The sequence below is a fragment of the Lutra lutra genome, chromosome 3, assembly GCF_902655055.1.
Source record: "Lutra lutra chromosome 3, mLutLut1.2, whole genome shotgun sequence".
Classification (NCBI taxonomy): domain Eukaryota; kingdom Metazoa; phylum Chordata; class Mammalia; order Carnivora; family Mustelidae; genus Lutra; species Lutra lutra.
Window position 1 is genome coordinate 113,311,056 of NC_062280.1, and position 20,012 is coordinate 113,331,067.

Genomic DNA, 20,012 nt, shown 5'->3' on the forward strand with positions numbered 1-20,012 from the left:
CGAGGATCTGTTGGCTGGAGATTGGATGATCCGGTTTCACTTTTTGTGGGACCTGTCAGAAGAATAAGATCTGCGTACGTCGCCAATAAGTTATGGATGTCAACTGTTCTTCGTTGGCCAAATCTCCAGATTGTTTTGCATTTCTTGCCAGATTTGAGAACTAGCATATTTTGTTCATTTGAAGTCCGGAGGTCTTATACCTTACTGTGCGACACTATCTTAGAAACATTCATCGTGCACTTGCTGGCCAGTTTTAGTGTGATGTTTGAAACACTTAAAATAGTTACTTAACACACAAAATTTGGGATGATTGTAGCCTTTCCACTTGGCTTGCTTTTGACAAACCTGACACTTTTTTTTTTTTAAGATTTTATTGATTTTTACAGAGAGAGAGAGAGAGAGAGAGAGCAGGGGGAGGGGCGGAGGGAGAGGGAAAGAGAGAATCTCAAGCAGGCTCTGTGCTGAGCCTGAAGGGGAAGCCTTGATCTCTGGACCCTGAACTCATGACCTGAGGGGAAATCAAGAGTCTGAGCCTAACAGACTGAATTGAACTACCTAGATGCCCCGACACTCATTTTTATTAAAGGAAATAAACATTGCTTCCTACAGTAGGATGGCACCTTTATAGTGCACGTTTAGCTTAAGAGGGAGCGATTGAACTATGCAGAAAATTCTGTTAGATCTTCTCTGCAGTTACCAGTGATCATTTTCATATCAGATGAGTAGTAACTACTTAAAAAAAAAATAGATTTATGGGGTTCACAGCAAACGGTCTTGCTAATAGGTATAAGTGCATATTAAGTTTAATTATTTGGAAAGTAAATTTAGTTCTCTAGAAGAGTCCTTCCTAATATTTTTCCTCACTGTTAATCATGTATGTTGAAGCTCAGGTGGCTGTCTGTAAGCTTGCATCATGCATGTTGTTTTTTTTAAAGTTTGTCAGCTGTTATCTTCAGTTTAGAAATGGAAGAAGAAGTTGGTGATTTAGAATTTTATGCCTCCTCTATTTTCCAGAAAGTGAAAAGTGTTTGCCATAATACAGTTTTTATTAATATTTCTAATATCCTACTGTAGATCAATGAGTAAGAGATAGTCATGAATTTAAACCAATTAGAATGGGCCACAGACTGGATCTTAAAGATAGTACATTTGGACCTAGGACTTATTTATTTTTTTTTAAGATTTTATTTATTTATTTGTCAGAGAGCACAAGCAGGGGGAGCAGCAGGCAGAGGGAGAGGGAGGAACAGTCTCCCCGCTGAGCAGGGAGCCCAATATGGGACTCGATTCTGAGACCCTGGGATACTGACCTGAGCTGAAGGCAGAAGCTTAACTTATCTGAGCCACCCAGGTGCCCTGGGCCTAGGACTTATTAAAGAATGTTTTTAATTTGCCCACCATGCCACAAGCACTATGCCTATGATCATGAAATGCCACATTGTAGATTCTGACAGCTATTATTTCTCACATTATTCATGTTTACTAGCAACATTTAAGGACCACTAGGATCAGAGTGATATGATTCTCATAAAATGAAGGCATTCTCAAACAAAAGGCACTTCAGTGAAGTTCTTATTTCTGCTTCTCTGAAACAGTCTTTTTTCCTGTAGTTTGACCTGTGGCATCGAGGATGTGGGGTCTGGGTGGGAGAGCTTTTCTTTAAGGTCCACTTTTATCTGTCATCTTAATGGTGCTATACCTTGCCCCAAGAACTCTGTCTCTTTTAAAAATAGTTTAAGGGGGGGCGCCTGGGAGGCTCAGTGGGTTAAAGCCTCTGCCTTCGGTGCAGGTCATCATCCCAGGGTCCTGGGATCGAGCCCCACATCGGGCTCTCTGCTCAGCGGGGAGCCTGCTTCCTCCATTCTCTCTCTCTCTGCCTGCCTCTCTGCCTGCCTCTCTGCCTACTTGTGATCTCTGTCTGTCAAATAAATAAATAAAAAAATCTTAAAAAAATAGTTTAAGGGGATCTCTGGGTGAGTCTTGGTGCATAGAGTTTTCATTTTAACCCTTCTTAAGTCTTAAGCTTTTTGTAGCATCTTTCCTCTTGTTGTCACACTCCTTTCTATTTGCTTTCATTCTTCCTTTAACGAATGATGACCTGTGTTTATTTCATTTTGAGCACCTCTTGTGTTCCTGGCATTATGCTAAGCATGTGGCCCTTACAGATGAAGCTCCCTGCTCTTGTGGAGCTCACATTCTGTCCCTGAAGCAAGCCTGTCAGGCTAGTTGGTCAGTTTGCTTTGGTCCCAACTTCAGGCTGGCATGCTTGGTTTCAGGTTGAAATTTTGTCTTTCTCAGCCACCTATATCCCAAGGACTCTGTCCCTAGAAAGTCCTTGGACTTGTGTTGATTCTCTCAAGAAAGCTCTTTGCTCAGTCAGGGTCTGCACAGTATGAATTCTTACCTTCCAAAACCAGAGATAGCATGGTATTATAGAACTTAAAAACAGGCAGACGTGGGTTCCAAGCATTGTTGTTTATTAATATTAGTCAAGTTCCTCAGCTTCACTGAGGCTGGGAATGATAACGTTTCATCCATTATGCAGCAAGGCTATAGGTATCTCCTGTTTGCCAGGCACTGTGCTATTTGCTGTGGTGAACAAAGTAGTCATGGCTGCCACCCTTTAGGAACTATAGTCTCCTGGGTAGTTGTGTGGAGGGACTAGATATCATGGTATATGCAAAGCACCTGATACTGTGCTGGGCCCAGAGCAATGGCTCAATAATCTTAATGCTTCCTGGAGGACCTTTTATCACCCCCTCTTCCCTCATCACTCTATGCATGCAGCCTGCCTGTGGTTACGGGCAGTGGTGTCCAGTTTCTAGTCCAGAATTACTACTTTTGGGACTACACATCTAGGCCCCTTGGGGGTAAATTGTAAACAGAACTATAGTATAGTAATGCTAACATAGTTCATATATTCTGTCTCCAGTTTAGAAGTTTTGTGAATTTGGGGGGGGGGATTTTTTTCCCCTAACCACAGAAAATGTATTTCCAAGACATTTTTTTTTTGAGCCCATGTAATAACGATTTATTATTCTGTAATTTAGAAAGTGGTTTTTTATAAGAACATCTTTTATTAGAACAATTAATTCTGGTATAGTACTTGGCACTTGAGAGAGTAATTTTCATGTTGCTTTTTCATTCTCAGAGTGTCCTGGTGTGGCAGATACTGATATTCCTATTTCAGAGTCTGGGAGACCAAGGGCCAGAGAAGTTACTAGGGAACTTCCTTGTGGTTAAACTGCTAGTAAGTAGCAAACTCAGTAATTTATCAGAAGTCCCTGACTCTGAAAGGTTCTTTCTTTTCCCTAGCCAAGTTTTTCTGTCATGCAGAGGAGGTTTCTGAGGCTGTAGTTCAGAGACCTTTGTAAGGGAGGAACTTAGGAGGCAAGAACTGAGAGTTCTTGAGTAGTCTGAAGTTGTATGTAAAATTTTTGGTTCTTGCTTGTCCCTCTGTAGGAAATGTCAGTAACTTTTGCTGCACTCTGAAAGGGCTACCTCCGCACCCCTAACCCTCACCCCAGCCAGAAATCTAACAAGTTTCAGTGTCGGGGTCTAGGTGGCTAGCCCTAGTCTTTATGAATGTTGGCTATTTATTTATTTATTTATTTATTGGTGCTTATTTATAAATGGGATATTAATTAGTCAATTAAATCAATTAAGCTGACAGTGTCTGAACTAAAAACTCTTAAAAGTAACTTTTTTATTTGGTTTATTTTGATTTTGACCATTTGTTCTTTAGAGATACTGTGTGTTATGTGAAGCAGGCTGTTGGCATAACTGTTAATGTTTTTTGTAAAAAGAGGGTACTGACTGATCCTCCAAGCAGTAGCTTTTGTAATCAGTATCTCAAGGAATTGGGGTGAGTCTGGTGTGAGCCTTACCTACTCAACACTAGCATGCAGAAGCACAACTTTGGTTTGGTGTTTCTCACATATTCATGTCTTCTTTGGATTCCCATTCAAATGGGTGGAACTTAGATGCTGACTTATACGGCCTGGGAGGAAGTCTGATTAGGGTTCAGTGAGGCTGACCTCTGAGATGAAAAATCAGGCCAAAGATGCCTAGAGCTGGAGTCTTTTTCTGAAATGATATTGACACCTCAGTGTGCTTGAGGAGGTTGCTGCTGGGAGTTAGGAGGCCTGCGTTCGATGGCTGTGCCAATTTACCAGTGATTCCAGCTTCCTTATTTTGTAGATAGGGACCCATGATTGAGTTCTAATATTCTTTGTTCAGAACGGTATTTGCATTTACACTCAAGACCCATCTGTTAGCCCCCTGGGGCTGCTGTGACAAAGTACCAAACTGTGTGGCTAAGAGCAATGACATTTCCTTGTCTTCCAGTTTTGGAGGCCAGAGATTCTAAATCAAGGTGTCACAGGACCATATTCCCTCTGAAATCTGTAGGGGAGGGTCTTTCGTTGCCTCTTCCGGCATTTGCTAGCCCTAGGTGTTCTGTGGTTTGCAATATAGTTCCAGTGTTTGCCTGTCTTCTCTGGCATTCTCCCTGTGTCTGTTCACATGGTGTTCCCACTGCATGTCTGTCTCTCTGTCCACGTTTTCCATTTTTTTGTAACACTAGTCTGATTGGATTAGGGCCCACCCTAATGACCTCATTTTAACTGGATTTCCTCTGTTAAGACCATTTCCAAATAAGTTTGTATTTCAAGGTGCTGGGTTAGGACTTTTGGAAGGACACTATTTAATACCCATCATTTACATTTTCATCTGCCTCAGCTTTGTTTACTCTTATGGTTCATAAAGTATGACTGTGTGCTCCCTGCTGTGCCACCAACTGACTTAGACCTGTGTATAGTTTAGGCACCCCACGATGAGATGGAGTCTTTATAGGAAAGAGTATATGATCTACACCTTTAGTTATGTATCAGTCACTCAGCAAGTTGAAACCATGGAGATATTAGGTGCTGTTAAATTTCAGAAGCATTTCCATTTCTGTAATTTTCATGTTACTTTGTGTCTCTAAGTATTAAGATTCAGGTTTAAACATTTCTTTGTAGCAAAACCTTTTTTTTTTTTTCTTTTTAGGGGTTTGCTATAAAATGGGACTTATGATTATATTCACTGGACTATGGCTGTTTTCCTCAGTAAAGGCAGATTCAAAAGCCATTACAACCTCTCTTACGACAAAATGGTTTTCCACTCCATTGTTGTTAGAAGTCAGGTAAGAAGACATCTTTTTTTCCTTTCATGTGTTTGAGTAAAAATGTAGGATCTGCCAGTGAGTATTCAGGAGCTTTTTTAGGCAGTGAGATTATCATCACATGCATTTAGTCAGTGCCTCTTTCAGTGTGCATTGTGCTGTGTGCTAGTCAGAGGCTGTTAGAACACAGAATCTGTCAGTAGGATATGGTAATATTGATTCATAGAGATACTTAGGGACTTCTTTGGACAAATTTATTGAATTGGTTAAATCATCTTCCAAGAAAGGTGTACATGTGGTAATAAAGGAAGAGAGAGTTATACTTAAAGGAATTTTTCTATTTATTTGAAAAAGGTTTTAAGAGGTGTTTAATAAAAGAGAAAGAAGAGAGTTTGTCAAGATTGGGGGAGAGAGGGCCTGCTCCTTCTAAGAAGTTGGTAGAAGACCTTGAGATATGAGAGCACAGAAGGGAGGCTGAGGACAGGGCTAGATTTTATCTAAGATTTTACTTGTTCCACATTTTAACATCTCCAAAATTAAGGAGCATTTTAATGAAATCAAGATGTTATTTTACATTAAAATTGGAAACATTTTCCTTTTTAGTGTTTGATAAAAGCGGTATGTCTTAAAACTGACAGTGTCTTAAAATCAATACAATACAATAAAGAAATACAATACAATAAAATACAAAATCAAATAAAATACAATAGTCAATGATTTCTTGGGAGATTTTGTATTCCAAGTGTATTTTTTAGTTAGTGTTTATAGTATAAATAACTAGTTACCTCTCTTTTAAAAAGTCAGTGTTTTGTTTTTAGAGGGAAACTTATCTTTATTGTATCTGAAATATATATCTAGGACTTACAGAGAATCATTCTAAAGCATAAATTTAGGTAGATTGAATGGCAAGCAGTTGGTAAATCTCAGAATTTGATAGTGCTAGAAATTTGAACTGTTGTATTACTTCAGTTAACTTTGGTCTATCTTTGTACTCTTCAACTTTAGAATTTCATCTTCTAACATTTCCTCCTTCATCCCTAGAAAAATGTGAATGAAGAATTTTTGTTGTGTTGTGTTTATGAATAGTGACATCTCCTAAGGAAACAGCTTCATTTGGAATTGATAAAAGAGGACCAGTGGGAAAGTGGGACTTTTAGGACCTGATTTTGGCTTGCTGAGGAGCCTCATGGATTTTCTGCTGATCAGACTTAAGCTTGTATCACTCCTCTGTGCCTCCCTTCTCTCAACAATAAAATGGCCAAAAGAAAAAATTACTACTGCATTTATTTCACAGCAGTGTTACGAGTTGATAAATGGATTGAACTCTTCCATTGTCAGAACTTTATTAGATAGAGAGGGCACTTATAAGTAAAGTGACCGGAGGTTGGTTGAGATCTAAACTGCCTGAGCAGACTCTAATAGTTGACCTTTTTCCCCTCCAGTCTTATTTTGGATGATTTGTCTGGTGTAAATCTAAGTGTTTAGGATTTACTATCACTTTCTAAATAATTTTGTGCAATTAACTGTAACATGTTTTATAGTACTTTGCTTGGCATTCTTTATTGAGTTCCACTCAGTTACTCTCACATAGAATATTTTTTTTTGGTTTTGTACATTGTTTCAGAAGATTTTTGTGGCATATACTTATTGGATTTTTGAGAAAGTATGTTAAACTGTCATCTTAATTAACTCATTTTTTTCAGTTTCGTTGATCTCTGTGAAGTGAATAATGTATATCATTTCCTCCACCAACTTTTCCTTTTACAAACATTGCCCCTTTTCATGATTTCCTGACCATTTGCCGTTTTGGTTGATTATTTTTAGTCCTCTTCTTTGGCTGTTTGCAGACATTTTGGCAAGGTAATGGGACATCTAGGCAACTCAGAAATAAGTTGAGCATTATTAGAAATCCTTGATATTTGCCTCTAGAAGTAGCTGAAGCCACCATTCTTCCCTCCCAGGTCCATGGAGGACATTGATGGCAGATCATAGCATTGTCCATCTGAATGAGGGAGAGGGGACAGAATGTATCTCTACACATTGAGGCATGCAACTACCACAGATATTTTGCCTTCCCTGCATATAGTCCTTAGGGACTAAAAATATTCCCATGTTATTTTTAGGTTAAGCCTGATCCTAATGAAGCAGTTGTAGCTTTCTGGTTGTTCATGAAGTGATACATATTTAATTGAAGTAGGACACTAAGTATGTTTTGAACAGCCATAAGTACTGACAGAAATATTGTATAAGTAAAGTACTATTATTAAAATAGAAACCAGTAATCATTTGTTGAGTACTAGATAGTATAATGGCCCAAGAATTCAGCATGATAGAGATCAAATAGATTTGAGTTTGCATTCCAGATTTTTGATTTGCTAATTCTATGCCCTTAAGCAAATCAATAACCTCTCTTGAGTTATAGTTTCTTTATTCTTTTTTTTTTTTAAGATTTTATTTATTTATTTGACAGACAGAGATTACAAGCAGGCAGAGAGACAGTCAGAGAGAGGAGGAAGCAGGCTCCCTGCTGAGCAGAGAGCACGATGTGGGGCTCGATCCCAGGACCCTGGGATCATGACCTGAGCTGAAGGCAGAGGCTTTAACCCACTGAGCCACCCAGGTGCCCCTAGTTTCTTTATTCTAAAAATGATTCTAAATCAGGGTGGCTGTGAGGATTTAAGGACATGAGTGAATAGGCCAAGCATAGTGCCCATCACATAGTAAGCCCTCCTTAAATATTCATTTCCCTTCCCTTTCTACTTCTTTATGGAAGAAAGACCATTTCTTATCTCCAACTGTAACTTTGGAAATCTAGAAAACAAGTTACCAGATTTTTGCTATCTGGTGGACATTCAGGTTGTTTATGGCTTTTTTTTTTTCCTTTTGTCATTGATTAAAAACTTTTTATTGTGATCTTTCAAAACATTTGTAAGTGGAATGGTACATATAATGTGCTCTCCCTCTACCTGTCACCCAGTTTTAGCTCTTATCAACTCAAGTCAATTAATCCATAACTGACACCACCCTCCTCCCTTATCCCCCTGGACTATTTTAAAACAAATCCTAGATATCATATAATTTCATCTGAAAAACTGTAGCTGTTTTACTCAGTGGAATAAGAATAAGAAGTGAAACAAGAATTTAAAATGAAAAGCAAACTGAATTATACTGTAAACAAATGGCAGCATTCCTTTTAATATTATCTTGTATTGTTCTTACCCTCCTTGGATTAGTTCAGTGAATCTAGTAATTAATTTTCTTAGGACTGTTTGAAACTTAGGTGTCATAAGACTTATTTATGCAGTGGGTTGAGGGAGAATATATATTTCAAGTTTTCCTGTAATTATATGAGGAGCGTATATTTAGTTGCAGTTGGCCTTTACAGGAGGGTCTTAGCTTCAGTGAATCCTTGTTCTCACCATTATAACCTTTGAGTGTATTATCCTTCCCCCCTTTTCCACAAGCCTATCTTGTGAATGCAGCTTTAATTTGTGAATTTAGTGTTTATTTGCATATCATAATCTATTTGTCTTAATATCTTGTTTTCTTAGACCATAAGCCTAGAAAGCTTAGAAAAATCCCACATTCAAGGAGGTACTAAATAATTTAATAAATCATGATAATGGGTATTTTCAGAAACCTATTTTTAGAGAGGCTGTGTGTTACCAGGAAATGTTTCTTATTTTTCCCATATTTCTGTGTCTAGCTGTGGAGTAGAGTGAGAGTTGTACACCCCAGTGTTGACAAGTAATGGGAAAGTCTTCCTTTGGCTAGGTAAGCTGAGATCCAGATCTGTAGTTTGCTTTAAGACAGTGAAAGATCATCACTACATTAGTATTCCGTTTCAGAGGAGAAGATGACTAATTTACATGAATCATTTGATCAGTACACACATTTTCTTTTAGTGATTTTAGACTCTGGAATGAAGGGAAATTTAGAATGGCCATTATTTAGGTCTGTAGAGTAAAGTCAAGAAAAAATTAAGGTGGCATTAAGTTCTAAGAACTTATTTTATTGAACTGAAATTTGGTGATCTTGAAAATTTGGATTTATGGATATTAAAAGATAACAACATGCTGCCTTTAGTCTCCTAGAAATTTCTCTAGGGTTCATGGTTTCCTTGGGAGAACCTTAGGCAAAACACCTTTTTTTTTGTAATTTGTAAGGTCTTTCAGAGAATAAATGAACAGAACTAGTACTAGAATTGTCAGTTTGTAATTCTGCTATTACCAACAGCGTTTTCAACAAAATAGGGTTTCATAAGCTTTATTTATATTGGAACTTTCCTGTTGTTACATAGTTGTTCCAGGTTTCTTATGGAATACCTATTAGGCTATTAATATGAATAAGTGAGTAAGCTACTAAGCTAATTAGTTATCAATAGTCAATAAGCTAATAAGACTTGCTTATCATTAGAATATATATTATACATGCTTGTGTATAATGTATATTATAAAAGCCAAACTCTGGATATTTGGAAACTTAAAAACCTATTTTTACTTTCTTTAGTAATGTAGCTTACATTAGAAGATTTTATTAAGTTGTTTTATTTCTGATATTTCCCCCCTTTTCTCCCAGTGAGTTTTTAGCAGAAGACAGTCAAGAGAAATTTTGGAATTTTGTAGAAGCCAGTCAAAATATTGGATCATCCGATCATCACGGTAAAATTGAAGCAAATGCTTCTTTGACTTTGGTATCTGGGAAAATATTAGGAAAAAATGGTCTCTTTCACAGTATTTATGGCTTAGCAATTAAAGGAAAATGTTTTTATCTTAATGACTAGAGTTGTGATGGTAGTCAGCAGAGCCAACACAAACTAATGCTTTTGAAGCAGTTTATCGCTTTGTCTATAAGTACTACCTTTGATTTCTTTCTCCCTGCTTGTTTTTGTTCTTTTGTATTGTTTTATTAGAAGTGCTATATGAATATTTTATAGAAGTCAAATTCATTTAAAATCATTTAGTATTAACTTAATTACCATTGATTTGATTCCCTTTTTCTTTTTTTATGAACTAATTGCACAACTGATCTGTTCTCTGTTAGGTTCGTTATCATTAAGTTAGTGCCATCCAAAATGTTTCCTGTTATGCCTGCCCGCCACCCATAGCTTGAGTGTTGAGGTATCAGATGAATGCCATTGTCAACTGTATCACTTGTTTACAGTTTATGATGTGCATTCACACTTTCTAGTTCAATATAAGCTTTATGGATGTTTGTAGTATAAACATTACTAGTTAAAGCTGCAGATAACTTGGGTAGCTAAAACCTTGAATGTTACGTTGACAGGCCTTGTTGTAGAGCAAATGTGTGAAAACAAAGTGATTGCTATTAATATTTAACTGAATTGATTTTAACTTTTTGATTTTTAGTTAAAATAATACAAATTTTAAAAGCCAAGTCTGAATTTCTTTTTTGTGATATTAGTACATAAAGGTTTGAGCAAGCATCTGTAGTTTGAGTTACATAATTTAGAGTCAACTGGAATTGTTTGTGTTACCAAAAAAAATCATTTTACTTTTAGTTTACAATTTCATAAAACAAATTTATTGAAGTGGGTTTTATAATGAAATTTGAACTCTGATGTTTAAAATGAAATTTCCTTAATATAAATGATAATGTGTTCTTGGTTAAAGTTGGGGTAGTATGAATTCTTGGAAGTGATCATAAAAGTGTGTTAAATATTTTATTTGAAATATTATCCATTGTCCCACCACCCAAAGGTATTGACCATTAACATTCTGGCAACATTTTAAGTATTTCTTTCTGGTGTCTTTTTCTGCTTAGGAGATGCTAATGCCATATAGAACCTTTTATATTTTACTTTTTAAAATGTTAGTTATATTCCTCAAAAATACTTTTTGATACATAATATATGATTTAATAGTCAAGCTTTTTTTTTTTTTTTTTTTTTTTTTTTAAGATTTTATTTATTTGTCAGAGAGCGGGAGAGAGAGCGAGCACAGGCGGACAGAATGGCAGGCAGAGGCAGAGGGAGAAGCAGGCTCCCTGCCAAGCAAGGAGCCCGATGTGGGACTCGATCCCAGGATGCTGGGATCATGACCTGAGCCGAAGGCAGCTGCTTAACCAACTGAGCCACCCAGGCGTCCCAATAGTCAAACTTTTAAAAGGCTTATAAAGAAAAATCTTTTTCTTTCCCTGTCCCCCTCCTGTTTCTCCCTTGCTTTTTATAATTGTTTAAATTATTTTGTTTAGCCTTCAGTGTTTTTTTTTTTTTAACAACAAATACATCATATGTATTCTTATTTCTCATTCTTTCTTAACAGTAAAAAAGATAGCTCACTATGTACAGTTGACCCCTGAATAACATGGGTTTGAACTGCATGGGTTGACTTATACTCAGATTTTTTTTCTGTGAATACAGTATAGTACTTAAATGTATTTTCTCTTTATGATTCTTTTTTTTTTTTTTTTTTAAGATTTTGTTTATTTATTTGACAGAGAGATAGAGAGCACAAATAGGCAGAGTGGCAGGCAGAGGGAGAGGGAGAAGCAGGCTCTCTGCTGAGCCGGGAGCCCAATGCAGGACTCGATTCCAGGATCCCGGGATCAGAACCTTGAGATGAAGGCAGCCGCTTAACTGACTGAGCCACCCAGGCACCCACTCTCTCTTTATGATTTCTTAATACATTTTCTTTAGCTTTATTATGAGATTACAGCATAAAATTGCATATAACATACAAGATGTGTGTTAATTTACTTTTATGTTATCGGTATAGCTTCCTGTCACCTATAGGCTATTAGTAGTTTTGGGGGAGTCAAAGTTATATGTGGATTTTTTTTTTAAAGATTTTATTAATTTATTTGACAGAGATCACAAGTAGGCAGAGAGGCAGGCAGAGAGAGGGGGAAGCAGGCTTCCCGCTGGGCAGAGAGCCCAGTGTGGGGCTCGATCCCAGGACCTGAGATCATGACCTGAGCCTAAGGCAGAGGCTTAGCCCACTGAGCACCCCTATATGTGGATTTTTGACTGATGGGGCAGTTGATGCCCCTAAACCCTGTGTTGTTCAAGGTTCAACTGTATATTGCTTTGTACCTTGTACTTTAACAATATATTCTGGGGATTTTTTCATACTGGTACATGTATTTTTTTTTTCCACCTCAGATAGTTTGTTCCAGTTGTTTAAATGCTTCTTCCCAAACTACAGTTTTGTTAATATCCTTTTACACTCTGTACTTCCTCATCACACTGCTCAGTTTTGTTGGGTTATTTGAGTGAATAACAAACATATAATAGGCACTGGGGATACAAAGATAAATACAATAAACCTTCTGCCTGTGGGGGCTCAAAAACTATTTGGAGAGAGGTAGGTAGTGAATAAATAATTTCGTAAATGATGTGGTAATTGAAAGAGGTAAGCAGAGAAATATTATAGGATCAAAGAAAAGATGTACTTGGTCCAGTGAGGCATGGGGTAGGGATTGGGAGTGATTTTGCAGAGTAGGTGATGTCACAGCTGAATTCTTGTGGAGGTATGTAGGAGTTAGTTATCCAGGTAAGTGGGATGGATGCAGTCCAGGTAGAGGGAATAATGTGAACAAAGGGAAGAAGAGAGGAAGAGTCCAATTACTTCCTGTATTCTAGGGAATTCTAAGCATTTGACAACAATTCAAGAAAGGAGAGTGGTAAAATTTTGCCACTGTATACCTCTGTAACACATAGCTTTATACTTTATGAACTATCTTATTTGCATATATCTAGTCATATGTAATTATTTTGGATAATGTTCTTCTTTGACAGGTACTGATTATTCCTATTATCACACAATATTAGAAGCTGCATTTCAGTTTCTGTCACCTCTACAGCAGAATTTGTTGAAATTTTGTTTGTCCCTTCATTCGTATTCAGCTACAATTCAAGCCTTCCAGCAGGTAAATTCAGTGCTTAGAGATAAGAGTATTTTTTATGACTGGTATAGCATGATGATTGGATATATTGTGGTTGTGCTGGCATTGTGTTACAGAGCTATAACTTTTCTGATTGAAATTTCTGAGGATTTGTTTATAAATAGAAAGCAAAGCTGGCATTATATCTTCAGATCACAGGTTTTTTTTTTTGTAAAAAAACATAATTTGCACTATTTTCATTTAAAAAGAAAAGAAGAATATCCACACATAAATGAAACTACCAGACTTTTTATATAGCACAGCATAGGAGATACAGTCTTATTAAACCAATTGACCATGAATCAGATCACAGCCGTAGATCTAAAAGCAGTTCTCAGGAAATTCAGGGGATGGGAAATACAAAGCAATATCACAGGGGTAATAAGAATATCTGGAATGTAGGAAAATTTGTAGTTAAATGATCTGATTTCTTCAACAAATGTTATAAGGAAAGAAAGGAGGGAAGGAAGAACTTCAAGAGAGACTTAAAATATGTGTCATCTTAATGCAGTGTGTGGATCTTACTGGATTTTGAGTTGAACAGACTGCCATTGTAAAAAAAAAAAAAGAATCGAAGATGAGCATACACTGATCATATATTTGATGTAAAAGAAATGTTAATTTTAAAACCACTGTCTTATTATAAAATAAAGGAGGCATAGAAAACCACTCACAAGAGATATGTAGTATAATGAATTTTTGCGAAGCGAGTACTCGTAATTTTCCCCCAGGTCGAGAAGTAGAACTTAGCCAGGCCCTCTGGCAGCCTGTCCTTCTTGTGCTCTGCTCTTATCACAGCTACCTTTTACCCTCCAACAGGATCTACTTTATCAACCTCCGTTGAAATGACTTGCTGCACTTCTTTATCATTATATTGCCTAAGAGTGCATCTCCACACAATAGTTTAGTTTTGCTGAGTTTTAAAAATTTTGATAATTTTTTTTTTGGTGGGGGGGCGTTGAATTTACAGGTTCTTCTTCTATTCCTTTCTTTTCTTTGAATAATTTTTTTTGCAGTCTGTATTTTGTTGATCACATGTTGGTACTCACGATGCAGTTCAACTTTTTCTCTGTCCTCTGTTCTGGCACGTTGACAGCTGATCCAGAGGCTCAATGAGAATTGTGTTTCATCCTTTTGGCAAGTGCATAGGTAGTGTTCTGTTTCATTAGGAGATACCAATGTTGTTCTTCTCTTTTTGATTTAGCAGTCAGTCCTGCTCTGTGCTTAATCCATTAATTCTTTGTGGGATGTAAAGTGGTGACTCTCATTCTTTTTTTGTTGTACATACCCTCACCTGGTGCTGTTCATGTGGGGAAGGCAGAATACATGCTTGAGTCTTTCCTGCTATTTGCCAGGTTTTTGAATGAGTTTGGTTCACTAGCAGCCTTTTACTTTAACCATTTAGTTTTTTTGTTTCAACTTTTTTTTTGGTGGGAAAATGTAGGTAAAGTAAGATTTATCATCTTGGGCATTAATTTAAGTGTGCAGTATGATGGTATTTAGGACATTCTTATTGTTATGCAAGTGTCACCACCATTCATCTTCAGAACTCCTTTCATCTTGCAAAACTAAAACTTTATACTCCTCAAATAATAACTTTCCATCCCCCCCTTACCCTCTCCCCCTTGGCTGGTAACCACCATTCTATTTTCTATCTCTGAGTTTGTCCATTTTAGATACCTCATTTAAGTGGAATCGTACAGTGTTTGTCCTTTTGTGTCTGGCTTATTTCTCATAGCATAATGTTTTTAAAGTTCATCCATGTTGTACCATGTATCAGAATTTAATTTCTTTTTATAACTGAATGATATTCCATTGGATGTATATAACACATTTGATTTCTCCATTCATCTGTTATTGGGCATTTGGATTGTTTCTTCCATTGGCTATTGTGAATAATGCTGCTTGGAACATTGGTTTATGACTGTCTGATTGAGTCTCTGTTTTCATTTCTTTTGGGTGTATACAGAAGAGTGTAATTCATGGATCTTATGGCAATTCTGTTCTTAACATTTTAAGGAATTACCAAACTGTTTCCATAGCAGCTGCACCATTTTACATTCCCACCAGTAATGTATCAGGATTTCACTTTTTCCACATACTTCCCAGCACTCGGGTTATTTTCTGGTTTTTGATAATGGCTGTCCTTATGGGTGGGAAGTGGTGTCTTGTGGTTTTGATTTTCATTTCCTTAATGACCAGCAATGTGGAGCATCTTGTCATGTGTTTATTGGCCATCTGTGTTTCTTCTTTGGAGATTTGTCCTTTATTTGTTGTTACCCATTTTTAAGGTGGATTGATTTTTGTTGTTGTCGTAGGAGTTGTTTTTTTTTTTTTAAGATTTTTAAATTTATTTATTCGACAGACAGAGATCACAAGTAGGCAGAGAGGCAGGCAGAGAGAGAGGAAGGGAAGCAGGCTCTCTGCCAAGCAGAGAGCCCGATGTGGGGCTCGATCCCAGGACCCTGGGATCATGACCTGAGCCGAAGGCAGAGGCTTTAACCCGCTGAGCCACCCAGGCGCCCCTGTTGTAGGAGTTTTTTATATACTCTGGCTTTTAATCATTTATCAAATATATACTTGTCAAATATTTTCTCATGTTCTGTGGGTTGCCTTTTCACTGTTGATAGTGTCCATTGATGCACAAAATTTTTAAATTTTGATGAAGCTGTTTTATCTTATTTTTGCTTTTGTTGCCTGTGCTTTTGGTGTCGTATCCAAGAAGTCATAACCAAATCCAGTGTCATGAAACTTTACCCCTATGTTTTCTTCTAAGAGTTCTATGGTTACATATTAGCTCTCAAGTTAGGTCTTTGATCCATTTGGAATTTATTTTTGTATATGCTATAGAGTAAGAATCCATCTTCATTCTTTTGCCTGTAGATACCTAGTTTTCCCAGCATCATTTATTGAGGGACTGTCCTTTTTCTATTGATTAGTCTTGGCACCCTTGTTGAAAATCAGTTGAGTGTATGTATGAGGGTGTACTTCTGGGCTTTTTACTCCACTGGTTGATATGTCTTTACTTGTGAAAGTACTATACTGTTTTGATCACTGAGCTTTGTACTAACTTTGGAAAACAAAGTGAGTATTCTACTGAGTTCTTTTGATGTAATGCTGGTAGTCTTTGATTGCTTCCTTGCTCTCTGGGTATGGTAAGTAGTTTCAGATTTATCTTGTATGTCTCTGGCCATAGATTTGAGGTCCACTATTTCTCTAGGAGGCTCATTAAAATTTTTTGTTTGCTTGTTGTTTTCTTTTGGTAGGAATGGTATTTTAAGAGCACAATCTAGGCACTAGGGATACGCAGTGCAATGGGTTGGTCATTGTATTTAGGACTTTTAAATGGGTAGAGGTGGGAAGTGACTACTTGTATATCTAAAGGCAAAATAGATAGAGCTATGTAAAGATGAAATACTTCATGCGTTCATACTGATATTTCCAATTCAAATTAAGGACTACTTTGTTACATCTATAGGTCTTTTCTTCCACACTAAAAATATTGGTTCTCAAGGTTATAAGGGATGGTAGAATTAGACTATCTTGTAGTTTACTTGTTTGTTTTATCCATGTTACATACATAGTAACCTTAATAACAGTAGTCCTATCATTTCCACAATTACATTCTTTCTTTCTTTCTTTCTTCCTTCCTTCCTTCTTTTCTTTTCTTCCTTTTTTTAAGTAAGCCCCATGCCTAGTGCAGAGCCTAGTGTGGGGCTTGAATTGAGGTCAAGACCTGAGCTGAGATCAAGAGTCATACTGACTGAGCCACCCAGGTGCCTCCACAGTTACATTTTTATAAACAATTAAAAATTTTTCTTTTGGCTTAGTGATCCCCATTTTCCCTTCCCCCATTTTTAAAAATGAATATATTCTAACCTAGAGCATAGATGTTTCATATTATACTCCCTCCTTGAACCCTCATTTCGTCTAAGTTCTATAAATTATATCTTTAATGCTCACCACCAGTCCTTTTTTTTTTTTTTTTACTTGCATGATTTAATTTTATATTTTAATTAACATATAATGTATTATTAGCCCCAGGGGTACAGGTCTGTGAACCGTCAGGCTTACACACTTCACAGCACTCACCATTGCACATAACCTCACCAGTGTCCATAACCCATCCGTCCTTTCCCTACCCCTCTCCCCCCTGCAACCCTCCGTTTGTTTTGTGAGATTAAGAGTCTCTTATGGTTTGTCTCCCTCCCAATCCCATCTTGTTTCATTTTTTCCTTTCCTTCCCCTCAAACCCCCCACTTTGCCCCTCAAATTCCTCATATCAGGGACATCATTTGATAATTGTCTTTCTCTGATTGACTTATTTCGCTCAGCATAATACCCTCAAGTTACATCCACATCGTTGCAATGGCAAGATTTCATTTCTTTTGATGGCTTCATAGTATTCCATTGTGTGTGTGTGTGTGTGTGTGTGTGTGTGTGTGTATGTGTATATATATCACATCTTCTTTATCCATTCATCTGTTGATGGACATCTAGGTCCTTTCCATAGTTTGGCTATTGTGGACATTGCTGTTCTAAACATTTGGGTGCATGTGCCCCTTTGGATCACTACATTTGTATCTTTAGGGTAAATACCCAGTAGTGCGATTGCTGGGTCATAGAGGGTAGCTCCATTTTCAGCTTTTGGAGGAAACTCCATGCTGTTTTCCAGAGTGGTTGCACCAGCTTGCATTCCCACCAACAGTGTAGGAGGGTTCCCCTTTCTCTACATCCTCGCCAGCATCTGTCATTCCCTGACTTGTTAATTTTAGCCATTCTGACTGGCGTGAGGTGGTGTCTCATTGTGGTTTTGATTTGTGTTTCCCTGGTGCCGAGTGATGTGGAGCACTTTTTCATGTGTCTGTTGGCCATCTGGATGTCTTCTTTGCAGAAATGTCTGTTCATGTCCTCTGCCCATTTCTTGATTGGATTACTTGTTCTTTGGGCGTTGAGTTTGATAAGTTCTTTACAGATTTTGGATACTTGCCCTTTATCTGATATGTCGTTTGCAAATATCTTCTCCCATTCTGTCAGTTGTCTTTTGGTTTTGTTGACTGCTTCTTTTGCTGTGCAAAAGCTTTTGATCTTTATGAAGTCCCAATAGTTCCTTTTTGCCGTTGTTCCCCTAGGCAGAAGTAGCTGTGGCTGATGTTGAAGAGGTTGCTGCCTGTGTTCTCCTCAAGGATTTTGATGGGTTCCTTTCTCACATTGAGGTCTTTCATCCATTTGGAGCCTATTTTTGTGTGTGGTGTAAGGAAATGGTCCAGTTTCATTTTTCTGCATGTGGCTGTCCAATTTTCCTGACATCATTTTTGTTGAAGAGACTCTTTTTTCCATTGGACATTCTTTCCTGCTTTGTCAAAGATTAGTTGACCATAGAGCTGAGGGTCCATTTCTGGGCTCTCTATTCTGTTGCATTGATCTATGTGTCTGTTTTTGTGCCAGTACCATACTGTCTTGATGAAGACAGCTTTGTAATAAAGCTTGAAGTGTGGAATTGTGATGCCACCAACTTTGGCTTTCTTTTTCACCATTCCTCTGGCTATTCGAGGTCTTTACTGGTTCCAAATAAATTTTAGGATTATTTGTTCCATTTCTTTGAAAAAAATGGATGGTATTTTGATAGGGATTGCATTAACGTATAGATTGCTTTAGGTAGCATAGACATTTTCACAATATTTGTTCTTCCAATCTATGAGCATGGAACATTTTTCCATTTCTTTGTCTTCCTCAATTTCTTTCATGAGTACTTTATAGTTTTCTGAGTACAGATTCTTTGCCTCTTTGGTTAGGTTTATTCCTAGGTATCTTATGGTTTTGGGTGCAATTGTAAATGGGATTGACTCCTTAATTTCTCTTTCTTCTGTCTTGTTGTTGGTGTATAGAAATGCAGCTGATTTCTGTGCATTGATTTTATATCCTGAGACTTTACTGAATTCTTGTATGAGTTCTAGCAGATTTGGAGTGGAGTCTTTTGGGTTTTCCACATGAAGTATCATATCATCTGCAAAGAGTGAGAGTTTGACTTCTTCGCTGATTCCGATGCCTTTAATTTCTTTTTGTTGTCTGATTGCTGAGGCTAGGACTTCTAGGACTGTGTTGAATAGCAGTGGTGATAATGGACATCCCTGCCATGTTCCTGACCTTAGTGGAAAAGCTCTCAGTTTTTCTCTATTGAGAATGATATTCGCTGTGGGTTTTTCATAGATGGCTTTGATAATATTGAGGCATGGACCCTCTATCCCTACACTTTGAAGAGTTTTGAGATCAAGAAAGGGTGCTATACTTTGTCAAATGCTTTTTCAGCATCTGTTGAGAGTATCATATGGTTCTTGTTCTTTCTTTTTATAATGTATTGTATCACATTGATTGATTTGCGGATGTTGAATCAACCTTGCAGCCTTGGAATAAATCCCACTTGGTCATGGTAAATAATCCATTTAATATACTTTTGTATCCTGTTGGCTAGTAAGTTGGTGAGTATTTTTGTATCAGTGTTCATCAAAGATAGTGGTCTGTAATTCTCTTTTTTGATGGAGTTTTTGTTGGGTTTTGGGATCAAGGTAATGCTGGTCTCATAAAATGAATTTGGAAGTTTTCCTTCCATTTCTATTTTTTGGAACAATTTCAGGAGAATAGGAATTAATACTTCTTTAAAAGCTTGGTAGAGGGCGCCTGGGTGGCTCAGTGGGTTGGGCCTCTGCCTTTGGCTTGGGTCTTGATCTCAGGGTCCTGGGATCGAGCCCCGCATTGGGCTCTCTGCTCAGTGGGGAGCCTGCTTCCCCCTCTCTCTCTGCTTGCCTCTCTGCCTACTTGTGATCTCTCTCTCTCTGTCAAATAAATAAATAAAATCTTAAAAAAAAAAAAAAACAACTTGGTAGAATTCCTCTGGGAAGCTGTCTGGCTCTGGGCTCTTGTTTGTTGGGAGATTTTTGATGAC

General features: G+C 37.4%; 1 protein-coding gene across 2 annotated transcripts in view; it reads left to right on the top strand.

The window, feature by feature from the left end:
• UGGT1 (UDP-glucose glycoprotein glucosyltransferase 1) overlaps nucleotides 1-20,012 on the top strand; it is a 121,755-nt gene that overhangs the window by 665 nt on the left and 101,078 nt on the right. For both annotated transcript variants that reach the window (XM_047722755.1, XM_047722756.1), the window contains exons 2-4: nucleotides 5,050-5,185; nucleotides 9,743-9,825; nucleotides 12,924-13,054. In XM_047722755.1, the coding sequence (XP_047578711.1) occupies nucleotides 5,050-5,185; nucleotides 9,743-9,825; nucleotides 12,924-13,054 (350 nt within the window). The remainder of the gene's footprint in view (nucleotides 1-5,049; nucleotides 5,186-9,742; nucleotides 9,826-12,923; nucleotides 13,055-20,012) is intronic.